Raw genomic sequence first — 25,924 nt, 5'->3', positions numbered from 1 at the left:
AAAACTGGATGGGAAGAATAGAAACCTGTCTAAGATACGTGACTGACATAACCGGACCGGATCTGCTCTCTTTGGTAGAATTGGGGGGGGGTAATTTTGAAAATTGAGGTATTTGTAACATACGAAAGGGTGAAATATACCAAAGTACGAGTGCGTGATCGGATCTTAATGAATTTTGATATTTAGAAGGACATCGTGACTCAGAGCTCTTATTTTAAATCCTGACCGGCATTAAGCCTCTTATTTTCCTTTTTAAATCAATCTATTGATTCATAGAATTTTGTTAGAGCTCATACCATATGATCTCTTGGCTCTTAGCTCTTCTCGCCTCGCCACAAGTGCCATATGAGCTCTTAGCTCTTGTTTTGCATGGGAAGCACCGTGTCTTCTGTTTTGTCCCCAGGAGTCATTGTGCCAAACCAGTGGCAGTGGGACCTCGGGAGAGGGCTCTTTTGAAATGAAGTTCCTATATGCATTGCCTTTTTACGTAATAAAAGAAATGATACCATATCAGGTCGGCGTTTACTGCCATTTTGTGCCACTAAAAACCCCTTTTTTACCCAAAAAGGGTCAAAATTCTCATGAATGGGAATTCTAAGATATCGAATCATATTTTCAAGATTTAAGACCCTAAGCAATAGGTATGCCATATGCCGAGTTAGGTGAGCCACCCAGCTCGACGAACCACAGTAGGGTAGTGTTTTCTGTCATTTTGTGCCACAAAACATCAATTTTTGTCCATAGAGGGTCAAAATGACGTGGAATAAAAATTCTTAAACAGCCAGTAAATTTTTCATGACCTAGACCTTATATAAGTAGTTTTTAGCCCCTGATCTGAAGTAAAACGGAATAGATCATATTTAATTGTTAGCTGTTACCATCAATTTGAAATTAGATACCCCTGAGGATTGAAAGCCTTGATCATAGCTAAAACGTATGTTTGATTAAGTGGAGTTCTATTCTGGTAGATTGAGTTGAATTAGGGTATCAAAGAGACTAGCTAAAAGGTCGTGATAATGAACAGTAAATAAAAAAAACGATATTTTGGTATAATTGTAATGATTGTGTAGTTTTACAGGTTAGGATTTTTTCCACTAGTGTTAGCAGGCTACTGCATGGCTTGTTCACGGCTTAATTAAAATTTACTGCCTCTTATGAATTCGTCTTCATAACTCTATCTTTAAGTACCGTATTGCCGTATGTCACTTTTGGTGCCATTCCTAAGATGGTGCCATTCCCTGATCGAGCATCCTTCGATAGAGGATTGCAATCCTCCATCTAGTATAGCCTACCCCTCTCCCGCCCTTTTAGTTAGTTGGAAGCTAAAAAACTTGCCTTGAAAAGCTACCTCAATTTGCATGGAAATGCTTAAATCTTAATTTGTGGAATTAAATGTGTTAACTTTAAATTTTTAATTTGTGTTAAATTTTTCATTTGTGGCCATTCCTGAAGTGGAGGAAGCAATTACCTTGATCGAATATTTTAAACCTGGGGTTTACAATCCAAACATCTTGTATACTCTCAAAGATACCTTTTATTCTTGAAGATAGTGGATAATGACGTACCCCTTAGACTCTTTATGTACATGACAAAGGTGTACATAATTGGGAAACAATTCTTAAGAGTCTTAAATTCTTAATTTCCACAATTCTAAGTTTTTCAATTTAAAATTCTTATATTCTTGAATTCTAAAACATTCTCATATTAAGTTAAATTATAAGATATTCCAAAATTCTGATAAATTTTCCTTTAATTCTCCTTAAAATTCTTAAATTCTAAAAATAGAATTTAAAATACTTAAAATTTATTAATTTAAAAATCTTTAATTAAAGTTTTCATTGAAAAAATAATATAATCTTTAATTTCCACATGATTCATGTAAAAAAATCTTAAATGACATACCCCTCAGACTCTTTATTTATGTAACAAAAATGTACATATTTTGTGCGAAAATTTAAGGGAGATCAGAAATGAAACGTAATTTTGATACCTTAAAAAACAGAAAGCAAAAAAACATGTTGACTTCTTTGGTTCGTTACTCAAATTAAAGCGAGATCTTTCTGTAATTTTTATAATGTAGGTTAAAAAAAAAAGGCACCAGAAATTAAATTGAAATGTAAAGCTTTTATCTCGAAAGTAGGTAATGAAATTGAACAAAAATTATTGATTCGCTGCAGCGGCGAATCTTCAGCATTGTTATGAGGGGGTGAGAAGGGTTCATTTCTGCGTAGGCAATGGGCATTGGCTGTATAGTAATATTTATTCGAATTCCGGGGAGGGGGCAACTTCCCTTTGCCCCCCCCAAACAACGCCCTAGATTCGCTGATAACTTAAGATATATCTACAAAACTGGCTCAAACAAACTGCCTGGGGATATTTACCAGTATCTGTTTAATTCTAAAAACTAGTACTTTTCTGAAAACTGAGTTTGCTTTAATTTTTTTTTACAGAATCATAATTGTGCACTAAAGCTTATCAATATGAATCGAGATGTTTTTTTTTTTTTTTTTTTTTTTTTTTTTTTTTTTTTTTTTTTTTTTTTTTTTACTTGCGTAAAATTTCTGCAAATAAACCGATCTCATTTTGAATTTTCTTTATTGGCTCAAAATTTTATCAGTCTAGAATAGGCTACGTTGATACAAAACAAGTAAAGAAGTGCAGTTACTCTAATTGTATTAGTGACAGTGTGTATCAGCATCATTGCCTGAACCTGCTCGTCTTTCGCCAGTGTCTCTTCATGCTACTGTCCTGTCTGTCTTTACATTGAGCCACACCCATTATGCCTCAAACTTGGCTCCTACCCCTCTAAGCGTTCAGTCGACTTTACGTCGGAGCCTCGTGCCTGCAACAACTAGCAGACGAAGCTAACAAAAATTAACCTCATTTAGTTGGACAAGCAAAAACTTTACTATGTTGAGCAAAAAGAGGGTAGAACTTGCCCCCATTCGGCTAATTTAGGCTATTGTGTTTCGCCATTTTGGCTTGTAAACCAAAACAGCCTGGCAACCGTGGTATTGTTACCACGTTGACAACCTAGTTAGTCAAGCCAAACAGGTGAATAAACCCTGGATATTATCTTTTAGTCTGAAATTAATCCTTCTCGAAAAATGTGTCCAAGTTTCAAGTGTCTGCTAATTGGCATTGCTCCTCAATACCAATTTTGTTCAATTGCATCACCTTGGTAAAGAAACTGATAGAATTGGACGAAATGTGTCGAGACACTTGCAGTAAGACAGTGAAGTTTTATGGTTTGGGTAAACTAATCCTGGTGGTAGACCAGATTTTCTCATGAGTTACCCACTGTCTATCGTTGATGCACCCAAACTGTTCCCTTCAAATTGCGACTGGGGTGCAATAATTTAAAAGGTTTTATGTTACTTATCATAAATTTATAAAAGAGTCAAAAACTGAGACACTAGTTTGGGTTTTGTGATAACTATTAACGAATATTTGTTTGTAAAAAAAAGAATTATTTCAAAAACTAAAACTTCCAACAGTTTTTGCATTTTAGGAAAAAGGATGTATAATGATCAATAACAGTTCAAATAGAGATACATCCTTTTATTAAACAGTGGCAAAACAATAAAAATATATTAGATATTTCGACACGTTATACAGTGACTGTCATCAGCAGATATAATACAGTAAAGCAAATAAAACCGACGATATATATATTCAAATATTTACGTTGGTTTTATGTGCTTTACTATAGTATATCTGGTGATGACGGTCTTTGTATAAGTAATGGAAATTTCCAGTATTTTTGATTGTTTTTTTGCTGTCTAATAAAAACATCCATATTTGAACTATTTTTTATCGTCAGGGAAAGCCACTATGGTCTTCGAAAATATCCAAAGATATATTACATTTTGAGATGAAAATATCAAATTAGATACAGGAACGCCGATTAGCTGAATCAATAACTCGTGTTTCGTCTAATGCAGTGAGGTATTAACATCTCTTCGAATAAAAGTGTCACATAATACTTTTTGAATTACCACACTAAAACTTTGGGACTCTCTCATACTCATCTTATCTTACCCCAGATGCCTCAAACGCAATTACGGTTAAGCCCGCGCCTCCAGCCCTTTTTTCGCAGCTATACTGTACACGATACAACTTAGTCTGCAGCCCCTTGTAATTTTCAGCTTACTCCTATAAAGTCATCCTGTTAAAAGCAATATCTGGTTCTTTAGGATAACAGATACTTTAAGGTTATATTTACGATATACTTGATTAGATCAAAACCGCGTTTATTGTCTCTTTTTGGGTCTGACTTTCCGTATTTATTTTTCAGTCCTTCTTCGGTCGATCCTACAACAATTTAGCTGTCATTCAAGAGTGCAAAAACGGCGGTCAGTGTGTTATTAATAAGAAGAATCGAACGGCATGCAAGGCCTGTCGCTTAAGGAAATGTTTGCTTGTCGGCATGTCAAAAAGTGGATCACGCTATGGGAGGCGTTCGAATTGGTTTAAGCTGCACTGTCTCATGCAAGAGCATCCCAACACCAACCCTGAAACATCAATGACACAATTGAAAAGTGACACTAAGCGTAACGAGCCGCTCAAACAAGAACGAGAAGAGTGTAAATCGAATTCTTCATCGATGAGTCCACCAGGCTCACAATTGTCTGACGTTTCGTTTGATTTAAACGAGAATAGGTTGCGTCTTCATCAAAACCCATATACTTTAGCTTTAAGATTAGGCACCCCTTTCTACCCAGATGCAAAAGATTTTTTTCACCCTCTTGCGATGAATATGTTTTCACCACATCTAGCAGCCGCAGCTGTTGCAGCCTCCTTTCACCACTCAAACAACTTTCTTCCTACTGGCTTTCCTAGGTCATTTTTCTCACCATTACAAACCCCTTCACGACTTCCCGAAATCCCTGTTCCCAGCTTCTCTTCCCCTACTCCAACAAAAGAGATTCCTCATTCACGGAGTGTATCTCCTGCTGAGGGAGTCAGTGCTCCCACGGACCAGGAAGAGCCGATGGATCTCTCGTTTAAAGGTAGCACAACGGAGCTTAAGCCCGATGAGTTAAAGCGTGGCACAAATACAGATACAAAAAGTGACACTATTAAATCTTTCACCCCATTAGACTTGACACGCAAGGTTTAGTAACTGAAACAGAATGTTGGCCAGTTTATACTTTATTCGTTCCGTGCTTATAAGCCACGTCCGGTGATTTACGCGTGAAGTATTTTTTATATCGTTGTTTTAGTGCATTAATTTACATATTAATAAGGAGTATGAATAGCTTAGAGTTAAGAGAAAAAACTTGAAAGCCAGGTTTATTGCTCAAGTATTTTGTTATGGAGTATTGTTAGTAGCTGAAACTATTACCGGTGATTTTTTTCGAGTGCTGTTTTTGAAGGAGTTGAAATTTCGTCATTTTTAGCCGGGCGTGTTATTCATGTTTAATAATTAATACAAAACTAAATTAACACAGTATTTTGTTGGATTTGAATTTACTTTGTTCTATGCACACAAAAGTGGATGAGATTCCTCTTCCCGAAACGGTTGTTTTTTGGTTTTGCTTTTATTCAGATTTGGAATTGTCAGGAAAATTGTTTTGATTTGTATTTAGTTAATTAGTGGGAACAAATATCCGGCAAACTCCGTTTACAAAAAGCAAAAAATTTTTGAATAGTAGTGGAGGGCTAAACGGAAAGATTGTGTATTTCTAATTATTCTAAATTTATTTGAAAAAAAACGTGAAGTTACGGAACTATAGCAAACTTTCAAGAAACTTAAATGTTAAACAATTAAAATTTTCAAAAATATAACGATACAAAAAATAAAAAGGATTTGTTTATGTTTAAAAATATGTAATTTAAAATGTACGAAATATAACCGTTTATTAAATAATGAAGCAAAAACAAAAGAAAAAAGCTGCAAAACATATAAGCAACTTAAAATTAATTAATCAAAATATATCAGGTTTTATTTGCTCTACTTTGGTAGCTCAAATTTGCCAAAATATCGCCAAAGTAGTGTGCTTAATCCTGGTTAAATCTGTCTCCATAAACTCATCAAATTTATTTTTTAAATACTAGTCTAACAACTCTCATATTAAGATTTTCGCCTGTTCACTTAAACAATAAAATGATGTCACTTAGTTGTGTACCGCAGTGTATCCTTTACGCGAGTCTTTTAGAGTACCTAGAACAGCAAAATAATTTTTCTTACGCCTGAACCCCCAGGTTCCGTCTTAGGTCTATTCATACCTGTAAATTGCCATTTTCTATGATCTTCTTTTGTTTGTTTCAAAATTATGTAGTTTAGGGAGGTACCACATTTTTGTCATTGTTACCACGCCGACTAAAAAAATAAATAAGCGAAAGTAATTTTGCTGAATTTGAAAGCGCTTCATCCATAAAAATACTAACATTAACAATTCGCTGATTCGCAAAGACGTCTTTGAAGTAAAACTTCAGCTTATTACACTATTTGGTGCCACTTATTTTAGCCTAGTTTTTGCTGATTCTTCGCTAACTTTTCGTTATTTTCAAATTTTGTACCCACTGTTACCAAAAACTACATAACTGCACTTTGATGAGTTTTTTTTATTCGAAGTTAAATTCGTATTTTCCAATTTATTAAGATATACGGCTGTTTAAGAGTCATTTTACCAATTTAACAAATCAAAATCGACCAAGCAGCGTAGAAACTAAGTTGAAATTTGTTTTACACTCTTATCTTTATCTTTCTTAGTTATTCAATTTGTGAAACCATTCCAAGATTTTAGTAGCACAAAACATACTGTACTCATTGTTGTAGAAAATGTAAGTTAAGTAGTTCAAATGAAAATAATAAATAATTCATAATAAACGATATCTACAAATGTCTGCACATAAAAGTATTTTCATATTTAAACAGCAAAAAAAATCCTTGGGTTTCGAAATAACTAAGTAGTATCGTAACAAATTAGTTTTCTGTTTTTTCTATGGAATATCTTCAGCGTTAATTTTATAGATGCATGGGTGTGGTTAGGGTTTTATTTTTTTTTGGGGGGGGGAGGGATAACGAATGTGCAGACAATGTCGTCCAGTATGCCGACAAACGCTTATACATAAGCTAAACTAAACTAAAAACGTAAGCATTGCATGAGGTGGGGGAATCTTTCCCCCCGATAACCCTCCTCGTCATAAAAAAAAGTTTTAGCAGTGAAAATATCCCTGCTCACTAATAAAAATATGCTAATTATTTCGAAAAAGACGTTAGATTTTCAAACGTCTTTCGTTTTTTTCTAAAAAAAAGCTTAGACTTTCTTTTCGAAAAAGACATTGTATTTGGGGAATGTTTATTAATTTATAAGGTATTTGTTCTCATTGCTAAAATATTGAGTAATTAACTTATAAAATACACATGCATCAGCGTTATCACCACCATTAATGTCACCTTCTGTATCATTACCACATCAGCATATCAGTATCATAGTAGTTTCACTATGATGAGAAATTGAATAACGACGCTAGGTTCTTTCTGAGAGATATAACGCTAGAAAAAAATTACTTTATTTTTCAAAGTATTTTTTTTATTTCAATAATAGTAATAATTATTTAAAAATATTCAAATACTAGCCCATACTGACTGTTTATCCTATTTGTCACGCATCACGTATATTGAAAGAAAACTTCTCCGCATTAACCGGATTTTGTAAATTTTACTTCTCTTATTTTTAATAAAAAAAAAATAGAATAAGTAAATATTAAGCATTAGTACTGAAAAACCTTGTAGTGACACATAATAAAAGTCAAAGTAAAATAATTACAATATTTATTTATCATGATTTACAGGGGCTATATACCGTGTTGTTCTATATCTGCTTCTTCGTCAAAATCAAGAACAAATAGTGTATTCAAGACGCAATTCAAGTTTTACCAAACTATTATGTATACACAGACTTTTGAATTCTGGGTGAGAATCTGACTCAACATCTTAACCGCTTTATAGCCTATCAGCATCGCACGTTTCAACCAGAATTTTCATATTTAATAGCGTGCAAATAAGTTTTCTAGTTATATCCTTGTCATATCCTTTTCTGGTTATCAAGACTGCATACTTTCCCTCTATTGAATTATGGAAAATGTATTTTTTTTTTCTCTTTAAATATTTGTTTGAGTTGCAATACAATGGTATTGGTGTCAATTTGTATAGTAATATGGCAGTGACTGCTGATTTGCCTCCATTTATTTTAAAATGGCCACTTTTCAAGATTGATCTGCTACATCAACCATTTTTATCATGGCTCACTATAGTCGTTCTGATCTTTGAAATTTACAAGTGTTTGGCTCTGACTTTCTTTTTCATTTTTGTATCAACCCCAGTTAGCCTTGTCAACTACAGCTTATTACTGTCGCTGAGCATGATAATTCATAGTAATTACTGTGTATACACAAAAATAAAAAATAAGCAGCGAACTGGCTTTCAATTTTTAAGTGTTGAATGATTTGCACTGGTTTTTACTTCTAGTTGGATGAGTTAAACTTAAAGTCTGTGGAATTAAAATTAAAAGTTGTCTTAAGCGCTCCATCCGCCAAGTAATTTGTGACGTCACTTACTATGGTAACTACAATTCCTGAGATAAAATTTTGGAACAGCCCCTTACTGAAAGATTAAACATGGATGAACAAATACTCCAAATTTGTACGGAGGAGGAAAGTATGATTACAAAAGCAATGTTTTGACAGAAGACGGTAAATTCTGTGAAGCAAAAAACGACATTTGACGTCACTGTGTTAATGCTGGATAGGATGTATGATTGATGACGTCACTGTGTTAATGCTGGATAGGATGTATGATTGAAAGTGAAACTCAAAGTCTTGCAAAAAAATTTCTTGAAAAGAAGCAATTCCTTAGAATGTTCATGTTAATATATTATTACTGATAGATAAAAAATTTATTACAAGGATTTTGCATTATTACCGGTATTATTATAATTACTAGCAATTATATTACATACACTGATTACCAGTTTTTTTTCCACTGTCATGCAATTTTATACATTATAACCCTTAAAAAGAATATTAACAATACTTCATTACCAGTCGATAAAAACACATTTTTAGTTAATTTAAGCATAGTTTTGTCGGAAGCGAAACCCTATTTTTCAACTTGGATCAAAAATGGACAAAAATTGAGTATTTACCTACATGAAAGTATTTTTTTCCCTGAGGACATGTTGCCAAAATTAAATTTGACTCTTCTTAGTACATAACTGAATATAGCTAGCCTCAAAATGTTTTCAAAACTCACCAATAGCCAGCTCCCTTCCCTAAGTAATTCTGCCTTTGATAAACTCAGCCGTAAATACATAACTGAATTTTAAAACACATTTTTCAACTCGAGTCTAAATCAGAACAATCTGAATACTCATCAAATCAAGCTAATTTCTTAGCTTTAATTTTGAAATTTCTCAATTTATAAAATTATTTTGTGACACAAAACATTGAATTTGAAAAATTGCGACAATAGGCGAATTATAGGGAACATGAAAAACCATGGGAAATATTGCAACTCTTAAAATTTGGATTAAGGAATTTCTTAATAATAATTTATAATTTTTCATACATTGAAATCTGTCTGCTCAAAGTTTTTAAATATGTTTGGAGTAATTGAAAGGTCCCTTCCCTAGATTATGGTGTCCATATTAAGAACTGCATGATAAAGCGTATTTTTCAACTCGAATCTGCAACAGAAAAAAAACAACAAAAAAACAACTGACTATTCGGCTACGTCGCAATTAGTTCTGGAAAATTTAAGGATATGGAAAATATCAAATTTGAGGGTTAGGGGCAGGCAACGTTTCGAACAAATTAAGAGTAATTGACCGCTCCCGTCCCTAACTTATAGTGCCTTTGATAACCAGAAACCTTTGCTATACTTCTAAAACCAGTTCCTCTTCTTTGTCACCATTTCTACACCATGTTTAATACAGTTGTTGTTTTTTGGTATATGCCTTTCACGTGATCATAGTGTATGAAATATTTTTGTTTTTCATAAAGGGACATTACGCCAGTATTAAATTAGTCTAGAAACGAAATTATTATGAGATTGTACAGCGTTCCAAAGATTGTTATTAAAAAGTTTTTTTGTACAAATTGTGTTTGTGTAATTGTAGGTAAAATGATAGGCAGGTTCTTTTTTATTAATAAAAATATTTGTATAAACAATAAAATTATGATAAATTACGAATAAATAGCATAGTAAAGAAAATTGGTAATTTTAATAACACTGAAATCATTTTGAAATATTATGTATATTTGGATAATACAGATATTGTGTGAACAATTAAATCAATTATAATTTTAGGGAATTATCAATTCTCAAGGAATAAAAGGTAGTTTGCTTTACCAGTATAACTTTTTCTTATGAATATAATGGGCTCCTTGAATTTGATATATACTTTGATACTATAATAATAATTTATTTCAGAATTCAGGAAGATTACTTAAAGAAAAAGCTTTCCTTTATTTTTTTAAAATTCTGGAATAGATCTGAGTCCAAGTTTACACAATCCAGATTAATAATTGTAATTTAATTTTCATAACTTAGATTAATAGTAATAGTTTACAATTTTCTTAATAATAAAATTAAATTAATATAGATACAGTGAATGGACTAAAAATTAAGATGCTTAAATTGATATAGTAGAAAGTCAATATATTTAAATTAACCTGAAACAGCGCCTCTCAGACAACAGGCGTAACGCACCGCAACATGTACTCTCTTGTAAAGATTAAATAAAAAAACAAATTTTTTCAACTAAAAGTAAGGAGCAACATTAAAACTTGAAATGAACAGAAATTATTGCGTATATGAGGGGGTTCATCCCCTCGTCAATATCTCGCTCTTTACGTTAAAGTTCAAATTTTGTTCCAAATCTTTAAGAATGACCCCTGAATCACAAAGGCCATTTAATTGGAATAAATAGCTCTTTTGAAAGTACAAAAAACTTCAGCGTAAAGAGCGAGGTATTGAGGAGGGGGTGAGCCCTCTCATATAGGTAATAATTTCTATTAGCTTTAAGTTTAATGTTGTTCCTTAAATAATTTTTAAATAATGCTGAGAAATCCGACACCCCCTTCATGGAAAATTCTCTTCCCCCCATGAAAAATTTTTCCATGGAAAGATCCTCCCATGTAGCCCTCTCTCCCCGAACCCCCCCCCCCTACGAGAAAAAATCCCCCTAGAAGAGTCTGTATACTTCCCAGTAACCAATATTATATGTAAACAATGGGCAAAGTTCATAGCTTGCAGCCCTTCCCCCGGGGACTGTGGGGGATTCAGCGTCCTCAAAGACATAGTTATTAGATTTTTCGACTATGCTGAACAAAATAGCTATCTCAAAATTTCGGTCCGGTGACTTCGGAAAAAATTTAGCGTTGGAGGGGGCCTAGTTGCCCTCCAATTCTTTTTGTCACTTGAAAAGGGAACTAGAACTTCTATTTTCTGTTCGAATGAGCCCTTTCGCAACATTTTAGGGAAAAAACAAACAAATAAATAAACACGCATCTGTGATTTTTCTTCTGGCAAAAAATACAAAATTCCACATTTTTGCAGATAGGAGCTTGAAACCTATAAAGTAGGGCTCTTTGATACTGAGTATGATGCTTGATGCTGAATCTGATGTTATGATTTTCATTAAGATTCTATGAATTTTAGGGGGTGTTTCACCTTTTTTGGAAAATAGGCAAATTTTCTGAAGTTCTTAACTTTTGATGAGTTGGACTAAACTTGATGAAATTTACATATTTAAAATCAGCATAAAAATTCTATTCTTTTTATGCATCTAATGGTATCAAAATTTCTAAATTCGAAATTTCGACCCGGCTAAGGAGCCAGGTCGCTCCTTACTTACAGTTCGTTACCACAGACTATTTGATCGGAAATCTACTGGCTGAATCTGCGCAAGTAAGAAATGCTCGCTTTAAACACCACTTCTTTTAATTTCCACTATGGTTTTTAGGACTATAATCATTGATTGGCTGGTATTGATTGAAACACTTACCAATTATTTAGGGAAAGTTGTAAGAAACTACTTTAGCTAATAAATTATTAAAAGATAATGTAATCATTATCACAGGTTGCCACCTTTAGTGATTTATCACTATTTCTAGTGATGTTTTTATTGTCTAAACCAAAAAAATCACTAAATCAGCACATAAATCACTAGACTATAGAAGAAAATCACCGAATCAACCAAAATATCACTATAATTTAGTGATTTATCACCAGGTGGCAAACCTTATCATGCCGTAGAAAGTTTCATACTACCAAAAATAGAGATTTTATGGCATGTTATGTAATATTGTGGATCAAATTTTGCCGATGACGTAGGCAGTTTTAAGTAGACTCTTGCTCTACATGCAGGTCTACGCTACCTAAGTTATGGAAACGTCAACATAATAGGCAGCAAAATAGGGTTTCTAGATATGCAGTTAATAAATCTAGGCAATAAAAGAATGAATTTTCCCTAGTAAGCCTTTAGCGCTTGATCTTTGCCAAAATGTCATCTCTATTACTACTACTGCTACTAACAACTCACCGCAGCACCAAGCCATCTGAGGCCAACATAGCTACGCACGTTCCTCCTCCATCCCGATCTATATAAACTTTACCTCTTTACACCCTCCTTGGAAGTTCTCATTTCCTTTAAATCTTTCTTTATGACATCCTTTTACCCCAATCGCAGACGACATGCTTTCCGTTTAGCCCTAGATGGTTGGCCGAAAAGGATAATCGTCGACAATCTGTCATCCTTCATCCGCAAGACGTGCCCTAGCCATCTTAACCTTTCTCTCATTATAGCCCTTGAAAGTGGGATTGTTTTTCGTAAAACACTTTAAAACCCTTTTCACTACATTTACACAAATAAAAAAAAAGAAAACCAACACGATTTTTTTTTCAATTCAACACATTTCATCACATTCTATTCTCACCGGGCCTTGCATTATTTGGTAACTACAACAATCTTCAAATAAATTCCCCAATTTTAAACATTTCACAATCCAGATGAATTGTATCCCCCTCAATAATGACAGCGCACACGCGGTATGTTACATAATAACGTTAAACACGTCAGTGATACATAATTCTTCGAGATATTTTTTCTTCGGGATTTCTTGTTCTTTCACGGCTTTTTTTCAGAGAGTCTTCGTATTCTAATAATTTTGGTCCCCATTAGGATTCGAAAGGGCCATTTTCATTAAATGGAACTTTCATCTAGACAGCTAGACAGCTAGACCAGCAATCTATTTCTATTATCATGATTCAGGAAATAAATTCTACGAAATAGCCAATTCCACACGCGGAAAATTCCCGTGTCCCGCTTACTAGAATGATTAAGCTATTGATCACATGTTTCCTATGACTGCACTAATTGAGATGCTGAGGGGAAAATTTATTACTAGAGTTTGGTTATATTTGAAGTGCACCTGCTTGCTAAGTAATTCTAAACCCTTAGAAGGGTATTATAAACCCAGACAAAGCGATTCTTTACTTTTTAGCGATATGATCCTGCATTTTGGCGGGTCCTTCTTCGAAAATTTTTAAAGATATTTTCTTAGAGAAAGACATAAACTTGTTAAAAACATAGGAAAATACACCTTCTTAGAGAATGTTTAGAGATGATTTCTTTCAGAATGATCTAACTTTGCTTAAATGTAGGAAAATGGGGGCACAGGACAAGTGACTTAATTCCATATTTTGTTCATTTGTTCTTGGATTTATTTTCTCTCAATTCCCAGCCTGTGACACTCAATGGCTAACCCAACCTATAGCAAGCAATTCCAGCATTGGGGTGGGGGTGGGGCTAGCAACCAATCCCGGAGGGGGTTTGTTGTTAGAAATATATTTAAAACAAATTAAGAGCAATTTCTGAGAGCTTTTAATGAAAATGCCGCGTTTCTTTAAGTCAAGACTATGCATATTCACGCCACCATGACAATATTTGGCTGTTCCAGCCCCCTAGCAAGCAATTCCAGGGGGAGGAGACTTTTGGTAAAAACAAATAGTAATAAAAACAAATTTATAAAGCATTATGGAAACAGAAAAAGCAAATAAAACTCGACAACGGAAAAACCGTAAAAAAACTTATAAAGGATAAAATATATGTAGAAAGAACCATTAATTAATTAAGGTAGTGGTCCTAGCAACCAGTTCCAGAGGGAAGAATTAATATTAGGGGTAAATTTAAGCCATATTAAGAGCTATTTTTAAAAACTTTAATGAAACGGCCGATTTTCTTTGACTCATGACTATGTATATTCACGCCAACGTGACACACCCCTGCTAGGGGTGCTGGCTGCTTGCTAAGGGTGTGGCTGGCCCACACCCTTAGCAAGCAATTACAGGGAGAGAGACTTTTCGTACATACAACTTATATTAATAAACACAAATTTACAAAGAATTATTGAAACATAGAAAAATCAGTTAAAACACATAAAAAAAGACAAAAAAACATGAATTAAAGAAAGGTGGGGGTCTTAGCAAACCAATTCCAGAGGGGGAGGGGTTGACACTAGAGGTAAATTTAAGCCCTATGAAGAGCTATTTCTTAGAGTTTTTAATTGAAAAACGACGTTTCTTTGAGTTAAGTCTATGCATATTCGCGCCACCGTGATACAATTTGGCTGGTCCACCCCCTAGCAAGGAATTTCAGGGGGAACCCTAACTCCCGATTTCACTGGGCCCCTAGCAACTAGAGCATATCCAGAAATACCATATTCTCATTTTTAGGCAACCGGAAAAGGTGATAGACAGGGATGCTTATTTTATCCAGAACATAATCTACCGACACGATAAAAAGCGCTTGATCGATTTTCATTTAGTCATTACGGTATAGGTTCTGAAGCACTATAAGATGTACTATGATGACCAAAAATGGCAAAGTGATTGAGCAGGCTATGGGACGACGATTAGACAATTGATAATCAAACATGACCTTTACTGTATTCGTCTGCAAGTTACTCGATACTGCATCATGAACCAAGTTGGAAGTACGCAAGGACCTATGACTGACGTAAAATCGCACATTTAATCTAAAAAATAAGATATTTCTCAATTTACCCTTAATTAGTGTTGTACGTGGCGACGCTTGAAAATTTGGCTACGTTCATCGAAAGACCCACCGAGAGATAGAAGCGCACTTTTTAACGCTTAAGGCATACTCCTTTCCCAAGCTACTAAAAGAAACACCAACCCTTCTGCATAATGGCTTAAGCTCTATTATATACAACTGTACACAATTTTTTCAAGCTTCAACCGAATCATCCACTCAAATGAAGCGTTAAAATAAATGTCTATGTTGCCGTTTATTATGTGGGACTACCCATACCTATAGAAACGAATGCGACACCGTACGGCAATACTGCCTCTGAAACTGGGGTTCAATATGAGGATCCTTTTTCGACAATTCTAAATCAATTGAATTTCTCAGAATTTTCACACAATAGCTTTTTGACCTTCTTTAGGCTAGAATTGTTCCTATGCATAACGAATCGGCTGAAGACACCGCTTTGCCGGGGGACAGACTTTCTGGCTAAAATAAATGTCTATGTTAACTGTTATTTCGTAAGACTACCTGCACCTATAAAAACCAAAGCACCACCGTACAGCATTGCTGCCTCTGAAACAGGAGGCTCAATATGCGTATAGTTTTTTCAATAAATCAATTGACTATCTTAGAATTTTCACAAAATATCTTTTTGGACTTCTTTTGGGTAGAATTGTTTCGTACTACAAAATTACAAAAATGCCGTTTGCTGTGATGAAATAAATCTCTACGTTAACCGCTATTTTGTAGAACTACCTGCACCTTTAGAAACCAATCCGACATTATCCGGCATCACCGCCTCTTAAACAGAAGAGTCAATACACATATTGTTTTTTGATAATTCTATATCAATTGACTATCAGAGAATTTCCACATAATAGCTTTTTGGCTTTCTTTTGGCTAGAATCGTTGTTTTGCACCACAAAATGCTTTAAAACGCCGCTTTGCTGTGGGACAGTATTTTTCAACTAGCTTTTTCATAACCATTGGATGGAAATGTTCCTTTCGAATCCTAATGGAGACAAAAATAATTAGAATATAAAGATTTCCTGAAAAGAAAACGCCTTGAAAGAAAAAGAGATCCCGAAGAAAAAATTTCTTAAAATATTACATAACAACGATGCTTGTATCGTCGTTACGTCACATCCCACGTTTGCGTTATCGTTACGTAACATTACACGTGTACACGTGTGCACTGTCCTTACGTAACACCCACGTTTGGGTATCTAGCCCACGTTGGGAGGGGCAGCTAGCCCCTCCTCCCTGAAGGCCCACTTCCCCTGAAGTTATTCAATCAAAATTTTGAGATAGCCACTGTGTTCAACGAGCTTCAAAGGTCAACTATCTCTGATTTTGGTGATGATTTGATCCTCTATAATCACTGTGGAAAGGACGGCATGCTATATCGGTATCAGACGTATCGATATCCCGCTTATTTGTATGGGCGTATTGGTATCGCAGGTATCTGAGACAGATTTTCAATAGCTCTTATAAAAGACATTCCTCCTGTCTATGTCCTTCCTTTAAATTCTACCATCAGCAAGTTCGAAAAGGCACTAAAAACGGCACTTTTGGTGCTATGTCTCAAGTGTAAAAGCTGGGGCTAGTGGCCTACCAGAACGTTTTAGAGTGACGTTTAATGCCTCAATTCAAAGCTATTGCTCATGTATACGTAATTTCTGTCAATTATACCATCCGTAAGAGTGATATATCACTAAAAATAACACTTTTTGTGGAGAAGCTCGGAATTACAAAACAATAACATCATTGTAATAATTATAGTATGAAACCCCAAACTGCCGGTTTAAAAGAACCCCTCTCGTATGCTCCTACTCAAATTCCCCTTAATTAGCTACGCAATAAAGGTACAAACACCAAAAAATCAAATTAAATTATTACAAGCGTAGTTCTGTTGGTACAGCGTTGAACTTCAAATTAGAGTGTCTTGTGTTTGATTCCTGCTTGTTTTTTGTTTTTGTTTTTTTTTTCAATCACGGTTTTGTCCCTTCTGATCGTTTTTTGATAGTCAAACTGTTTTTGTAAATCTGACGGACTGATTTTTTAAAGCATGTCCCAGGAAGGTATTTTGTCAAGCATTTTCATTTAAAAGGGAATAGAGGTCATCCAGTTCATGGTTTGAAACAACATCTTTAGTACATCGCTAGCTCCATACCAAAACGAATGGCGTAATTCTGTCAAAATCCTGTGGGATTTTCGTCCTGTTGGATCCTGTTGTATTTCAATCCTGTTGGATGGCCAATTTTCTCAAATCAAGTTATAAACAAGCCATATAGTAATAAAAAGGTAAAGGTATACTAAAGAAAACTGTCCACGCAGGCTTTTCTTAGTTTTGACAATATTTATGGAGAAACTAAGTTTCAGCAGGGGGAGGGGTCATTAATCAACAGGTGATATTTCCATATGCTTGTAGGATTACAGAGAACTAGCGCTTTACTAAAAACACTAACCAAAATATGACTTTTGGTACGGTAAATGTAACCTGTTTAAGGACGCTTAACAGTATAAAAGCAAAACATTTTTAGATTGTTGCTTTATATATATATATTTTTTTTCGTTTAGTGTGGTATCACTTCTGCACAATGAGCTGAGTTCAGTGATTTCAGATCTGAAAAGGCTTTTCATGATTTTTTTTAAGACAAGCTCAAAGTAAAGGATTCCTATGTGGGGGAGGGGGATAAAATTATGGAAAATAATCGATTGATTTGCCAGGTAACATATTGGTTTCACCTAGTATTACTGGAAATGAAGAACATATCAACCGTAATATGAACTCTAGAAATCCAGTTATGTTTCTCTAAAAGACGGAGATTTTCAAGTTCCAACCAATATGTTACCATATAAATCAATCCAATACTTTCTATGCTGTTTAAAGAATTTAAACGTATTATTTTTATGAGTAAGATTTTAAGATAATTTTAATTGTATACTGAAAGTTATTGATATTGCAGTTCTTGTAAGGCTATGAAAAGCGTAGATAACTTCGTTGTTGCGAGGCTACATATTTACTTGTGTGTCCTAAATGACTATTCTTGTTTTTTATACTTTTCTTTTGTGTTTTCTGTTAAGTACTAGTTTTTAGTAATCCTACAAGTATAGGGAAATATTATCAGTTGATTAATTTTCACTAGTTTTATTTGAGAGACAGAGAGAGAGAAGTTTATTAATATTAAATAGAAGACAATACAAAATACAATTCAAAATCGAATTACAAGTACATATAATTCACCTCAAAAGGCCCCATGGCCAGGGATACAAGGGGGATGATAAAAAAAATTATTATACAAGCCATAAATTCAATATAGGCAATCACATATAGCAGTTCACAGGCAATATACTTATGGGGGATACAATATAATCAACAACTAGAAGGAAAAAACAAAACATAGAGAACATACCTGTGGCCTGGGAGCAAAGTGCAGAGAGGAAAACCAAACACCACTAACAAAACACAGGGGCCATCAACTCATCAGAGCAAAAAAATTAATGTATTGGTGTCTTTATTAAATGATCCTTAAGAATCCTTCTAGAAGTCCCAAACAAGTGGCATTTCTGCACTGAAGAAGGTAGTGAATTCCAGACCTGTTGACAAGCAATGTGGGGATTGAAATCTGATCGAACAGTAGAGGATAGGGGGAATTTAGATATTATTTGAAGAACGAAGGCTACATGGAGCTGAATCAGAAATAAACATAGGAGTTTTCCGAAGAGATTTTGGAAGATTGCCGTGAAGTTGATCAAAGACAAAAGAAGCACAAGAAATAATGTAAATAGACCGTAGACTTAAGAACGGTGTTGGTGAAGAGTGGTTGGTGTCTATAACCAGACGCCGTGCTTTATTATACATGACGGAAAGTGACCGCAGCGTAGACGGAAGAGTAGACATCCATACAATGGGGCAATAAGAAAAATATGACTGGACAAGACAGAAAAAAAGAAGTTTCAGAATAGATCCAGGAAATGTGTATCTAAATTTTCGAATGATTCCCAAACTCCGCGAGACCTTAACCCTAATCATGGCTACATGGTTTCTGAATGAAAGGTTCTCATCAAGCAGGATACCAAGAAACCGGACCACCCGATTCTCTGGTCTACACAAGGAGCCTTGTGACACCTGAAGGTGTGTAAGCTGAGGGAAAGCTATGTCAATTCGAGAAAAAATAAGAAAATGTGATTTACCAACATTCAAGACCAACCAATTGGCATTAAACCATGACATACCTCTCTCCAATAATGCCACAAGATTAGACTTGATATCACATTCCGTCTTCCCAAGGGTCCCAAAAAAGGTATCATCAGCAAAAGCACCAAGAAAATCTTCATTAGAAGAAGTATTGGAACACGAATGAGCATCAGGCTGACACAGCTTGCAACATGGCAGAGGCCTGGTGTTTTTTACAGCCGAAATCAGATCATTAACATAAATCAAAAATAAAATGGGACCAAGAACAGATCCCTGCGGGACGCCATAATATACTTCAGAAGGGCTCCGGAAAAGCGGATCAATTGAAATAAGCCTACCAGAAAGATATGTATCAAACCAAGAATAAGCTTTTGATCTTATACCAATATGCGATAGTTTCCAAAGAAGATTCCGATGAGTCAAGGAATCAAAAGTATTAAGAACATCCAAAAATAAAGCTGCCGGGATATGACCAGAATCTATTGCCGAATGAATGAAGTTCGATAAAGCTGCGCAAGCATGCTCCGTAGAGTGACTCGCTCGGAATCCAAACTGGAAATCATGCAAAAAATCCTTTGCATCCAGAAAACTAAGAAGCCTGGATAGCATAGCCTTCTGAAAAATTTTGCTGAAAACAGATAGGGGAGAAATTGGCCTATAATTAGCAGGATCACTCCGAGAACCACTTTTATAGAGCACTATAGCCTTAGCTTGCTTGAGAGGTTCAGGAAAAATACCTTTCTCGAAAGACAGATTGACGAGCTTAGTCAGTGGTGACAGAATAGCAGGCAGAATTGCACGGATAACCCTTGTAGGAATTTTGTCTGGTCCTGAAGAGGATGATCCTTTAAGAGCATTCTCGATACGAGCTACCCCAAATTCAGAAACAGAATTCAAGACCATCGACTTCAAACATGAGGGTCCAAGAAAGGCTCTGAAATCGCAACGAGAAATTGCAGAGCTTGCAGAGGAAGCGGTTACCTTTCCTATATTAGCAAAATAAGAGGTAAGCTCTAGCTGAACATCTACATCTCTTTGGACGGTTTTACCATCGATTATCAGCATTGATGGAACTGAAGGCGGAGGGGGAGTAAGTCTAAGAACTGAATTAATTAAATACCATGTCTTTCTAACAACCTTCCCACATTCAGAAAATTTCCTATGATAATACTGAGACTTTACCCATGATAGTTTTTCCACGAAGATTTCGAGCCTGTTTTAGAACTGCCACTTTCAGCTCCCTGTTCTCCATGATAACCTTTATCAGCCTTTTTTCAGGCTTAACATCAGCTATTGTGTATTTGGGTACCTCATGGATTCTAAGGCTTGACGAAATTATATTATCGAAAATCGCCTTAGCGTTTACAGTATCAATCGCTGTCACGTTCCATACTAGAATATTTTTACCAGTTTCCTTACTTTCCAACTTCATCATTGTATGCTTTAGGCTAGATAACTGCGATTTCAGTAAAGAATTTTCATCAACCAGCACAGAAATGTGGCTCTTCAAATCATTGGTTTCTTCCTCAAGGCTGATCACTTTAGGCTTAATATCTTCCACCTCCAATTTCGATTCCAATACAGATTCTTCGATCTTAGAAATCCTTTGATCTAATCCTTTAAAATTAACATTCAGCTCATTTAACGTAGATGAATTTTCTTTAACAGTCTGTAAAACTAGACTCAAATTATCAGCTACTGATTTCAATGAGATTCCTTCCATAGGACTGGATGCGAGAAAAAACTTGTCAGATTTTTCCTTCTTCCTCTTTCCTCCCATTATACAAACTAGTAATTGAACTCTAAGAAAAATAGACTGTAGAAATATACTACCCCATAAAACTCCTTTAATTACTCACCTTGCGTAATATTGGCATCTGAATCTATCCAAAAAATTTTCGACAGCAAATTAACCTTGCTGAACACTAAATGAATGGTCCGACGCAAAGTAGGAGCATTTACCTCGAATGCATTCTTGTTTTATCAAAACTTTGTGAGAGTAAATCCAGTTTAAGATGTTCACTGACTGAATGCTATATGTGAACTGACTTAATGTGAACTTGATATATGTTAGGCTGGGAAGTACTAATTTTTGTTCGTTTTAAGTTTCAACTTCGCTCTTTACTTCCCTCGGAAAACTTCTTTTTTTTAATTAATCTTATAGTAAAGTCAGACTATACAGGGGTAAATTTGTTTTGCGATTTACTCTAAAGGGTGAGGTACAAAAGATTTTTTTTAACTTGATGTATCTCATCCATTAGAGATTGGAGGGAGGAAAAATAACCCCCACTTTAATTTAAATGTTGTAGTCTGTGAAACGGCATCTACACTATCGAAAAATTGAGAGAAAATTACGAAAATTGAGTATGTTTCTGTGACAAAACAGTTGCTTATCCACCTAATTATGACTTCCCGGATGTAATTTAGTATCAACAACAGCACAAGTTACCACCCCATTTACCTTTTCACACATTATAATCCGTAATTTAAATTGCAGCTGACCTTCAATAAGAAGCAAATAGTCACGCAATTATTTAAAATATAATATTAAAAAGTAGGCAGTTACGCTATACGGTTTCTATGATTTCTATTTAACACGATTTATACAAAAAGAGCAATATAACATAAAAGGGGAAACATAACACTTGTTTATTTGATTTTGCTCTTAAATTCTTTCCTTCTAAAAATCGGCTTGAATTAATCGAAAGGTTGGTACCCGTCTATTATCCCAACCACACTCAACAAGCGAAGTTAGGTTAACCATGATGAAATATACCAAAATCTATTGAAAATATAATACTTGAGCGACAAAATTATGTAAACTGGTACACGGAATTAGGAAAAGTAGGCCACCCAGAACGCATTGCATGATATGCCTAACCTACCCAACTCTATATATATGTTAAATATTTAATTAGAATGTACCTACACAGAACTTTATCTCACTCAGACTAAGCAAATTGTGACCGAATGCAGACAGAGAAACCGGTTTTACTCAGATCAAGAATTTGAGTGTGGTCGGGATAATAGACAAGCACCGACAGGGGTTGTGCTACACATTGTAAATTTAAAGAAGAGCGAAACACTGAGAAATGCGATTTTGTTTTTCGACTGTTATTGACGAATAATTGTTTATGTGCCATTGGTTTGTCTAGTCTTCAAGATAAGACAAGTAGAACTGGTATATTAAATAACGAAAATTCCAGCCATTTCTTATGTTTAAAAAGTCTTCATCTGACTCTGATTTTGTCACATTTCGGAAAAATAGAATCTCAGAAATATTTCAATGAGATGTACGAAGATGGATTGAACCACTCAGTTGAACGTATTTTGATTTGGTAGGGTACCTTCTTAATTCTTCTTTTTATATAAAAAAAAATGTCTTTTGAGTTATTGCAGACAATAGTACTATCACAGACTAATCTAACAATATTTTTAACATTTCTGAAAGCCAGGAATAGTAATTTTTATCCCATACCGAATGGGGTGAATGTTTAAATAGATTGGAGAACAAAAGAAGACGAACAACAGCCCATGGTAAAAAAGTTAAAAAACGTGCCATATGGCACTAAAATTTTTAAACTTTTTGGCCATTTCTCAAGCGGTGGCATTAGCAGGCTACTAAAACATCGTAGGCAATTTTCTATAGCTTATATAAGAGGTATTGCTTATATTTAAATTCTTCTTATAAATTAAACCATCTGCAAGTTCTAAATGGCACTAAAAGTGGCACTTTTGGTGCCATGTCTCAAGTGGAAAAGCTGGGACTATTGGGCTAGCAGAACTTGTAAGAGTTATGTTTAATGGTTCATTGGAAAGCTATTGCTAATATCTGAGTGCTTTTTTCATCAACTCTACCATTCGTAAGGGCGAAATAGCACTGAAAACAACACCTTTGGTGCCACTTCTTAAGTGGAAAAGCTCTGAAGTACAAAACAGGTCCTATTGTAATAGTTATGTTCTAGAAACCTTAACTGAAAGCTTACAAGAGCCCCTCCCATACACTTACCCTCCCAGCCCCCTTAGTAAGTTTCATAAATCTTCTGCACAGCAGTAAGCTACTGAAACATTAGCAGGATACCACACCATCGTAGATAGATGTTTAGTGGCTCAAATAAAAGCTTTTGCTAATATTTACTAGGTTTTTTCAAATTCTACCATATATTAGATTTCACAGATTCCAATGTTAACTGGTTTCCGGGGTGGATTTGCAATGAACTATTTGTCTTGGTAGAAGCAAAAGCTGCAACCTAGTAAAGAGCGAACCAAAGCCCATAGTAACTAAAAGTTAAAACACGTTAAAACTGTCCGTTTTCTTCTTTTTTGCAGGCCTGGCGGGTTACTAGAACATCATAGAGAGATGCTTGAGAGCTCCTTCAAAAGCTATTTTTCATATGTACCTGGTTTATATAAATTCCGCCATCTGCAAGCGCCATATGGCACGAAAAATGGTATTTTTTATGCTGTTTCTCATGGGGTGGCGCTAGTTGGCTACCAGAATATCTTAGATAGATTTTTGATAGCTCATATAAAAAAATTGCTCATATCTAGATTCTTCCTATAAATTTCATCATCCGAAAGTTTCAAATAGCACTAAAAACGGCACTTTTGGTGTCGTGTCTCAAGTAGAAAAGTTGAGGTTTTTGGGCTACCAGAACAGTTTAGAGTGATGTTTAATGAATCATTTGAAAGCCTTTGCTCATATCTACGTGATTTTTATCAATTCTACCATTCGTAAGTGATATATATCGCTGAAAACAACGCTTTTCGTGCCACCTCATAAGTGAGAAATCTTGGAAGCATAAAACGGTATCATTGTAATACATATGGTCTAAAACCCTTAACTGGAGGTTTTTAAGAGCACCTCCCGCATGTTCCTCCTCTAGGCCACCTTAATTAGCTACGCAATTAAAGTCTTACAAACACCAGTTTTTTTAATCATGGCATGTCCTTTCTTATAATTACTTTGCAGATAATCCGTTATTTTTGCAAATGTAGTGCACTCATCTTTTAGAGTAGATCCAGGGAAGGCTCATTTTAAACGTATTACTAATATCTACGTGCTTTTTATCAATTTTTCCATCCATAATTTCCATGCAGCAATAAAAACGGTCCTTTTGGTGCCACTTCTTAAGTGGAAGAGTTTGGAAGCATAAAACAGTACCATTGCAATAGTTATGGTCCAAAGGCCTTACCTGGAGGTTTATAAGAACCCCTCAGATATAACCCTCCTCCGTGCCCTTTTAATAAGTTTCATAAAACGCCTACTCATCTTAAAAGTAAAATGTTATTGTGAAAGCAAATTAACTAAAACTAAAAACTTTCAACTAAAATTCTACCAAAAATTGAGCTTGAATGATCAACAGTTTTGAATTGAACCTTCAAGCTTCACTCTGTGATGACGCCTGCGTGCTAGTTTTAACGGCAGTAATTGAGGGGAAGGGATGTTCTTGCTGCTTTATTTTTTTTGCTCCTGCCTAGGTTCTGAAAAACACCCTTTTTTGGCTATTTCATTGGAAAATGCACTTTTTTTATTTGAACAAATGGGAAAACGATCTGGGATCTGGGAATGATCTTGGAAAAACAAATGGGAATGTGCTATCAAGTTAAATTTATGAAAAGTGATTAGATATAAATATATGTTCTTAAATGAGCGCTTAAACACCTCTCTTTTGTTTTATTAAATAAAAATGAAACTAGTTTTTTTTAACTGAAAGTAAGGAGCGACATTAAAACTTAAAACGAACAGAAATTATTCCGTGTATGAAAGGGGATGTTCCCTTCTCAACGCCCCGCACTTTACGCTACAGTTTGACTCTTTCTCTCAATTCTACTTTATTAAACAGTGAAAAATTTTAGCGTAAAGAGAGGAGCGTCTAGAGCAAATAATCCCCGAAGACATATTTATAATACTTTTGAACTATGCGGAGCAAAATGGCTCTCTAAAAATTTTGATCCATTGACTTTGGGAAAAATGAGCGTGGGAGGGGGCCTAGGTGCCCCCCAATTTTTTGATCGTATCGACCACTTGGTCGATACGATCATTGCTATAAGGTTCTCTGAAACGCTGAATGCGATGGTGCGATTTTTGTTAAGATTCTATGATTTTTAGGGGGTGTTTCCTCCTATTTTCCAAAATAAGGCAAATTTTCTCAGGCTCGTAGCCTTTGATGACAAAGACTAAATTTGATGAAACTTATATGCATAAAATCAGCATGAAAATCCGATTCTTTTGATGTCTCTTTTAGCATCAACCTTCCGTTTTTTAGAGTTTCGTTTACTATTGAGCCGGGTCGCTCCTTACTACAGTTCGTTATTACGAACTATTTGACTAGCTATCTAGTTTCTGCTACTCAGTAGGCGATTTATAAAGCCCTATCTTCATTATGGCTTTTTCAGGCAAAGTCGGCCGAGTAAAACAGCTTTTTGCTCATCGACAAACAAACGTTCCTGAAAAACATGCATCGTTTAGTGAAATATGAATAATGAACTTGGTATTATAGACTGAAAGTTTTTCTTAGCTGTCAAGGTTGTCTGCAGTATCTTCTAGATGTGTCTTATCTCCCCTAGATCGGTGATAATTAGAAATTGTATTAAAAATAAGCTTTCAACTGAAACTAAGAAGTGACATTAAAACTTTAAACGAACATACATTATTCCG

At 35.0% G+C, this 25,924-nt stretch overlaps 1 protein-coding gene across 5 annotated transcripts in view; it reads left to right on the top strand.

Annotated features, from left to right (window-relative positions):
• Positions 1 to 10,107, top strand: part of LOC136034900 (vitamin D3 receptor-like) — a 31,762-nt gene extending 21,655 nt beyond the window's left edge. For all 5 annotated transcript variants that reach the window (XM_065716393.1, XM_065716395.1, XM_065716394.1 and 2 more), the window contains exon 3: positions 4,298 to 10,107. In XM_065716393.1, the coding sequence (XP_065572465.1) occupies positions 4,298 to 5,122 (825 nt within the window). In that variant the 3' untranslated portion in view covers positions 5,123 to 10,107. The remainder of the gene's footprint in view (positions 1 to 4,297) is intronic.
• Positions 10,108 to 25,924: the final 15,817 nt, after the last annotated feature.

This window comes from Artemia franciscana, chromosome 13, assembly GCF_032884065.1.
Source record: "Artemia franciscana chromosome 13, ASM3288406v1, whole genome shotgun sequence".
NCBI lineage: Eukaryota > Metazoa > Arthropoda > Branchiopoda > Anostraca > Artemiidae > Artemia > Artemia franciscana.
This window is presented reverse-complemented; position numbering and strand designations above follow the sequence as displayed.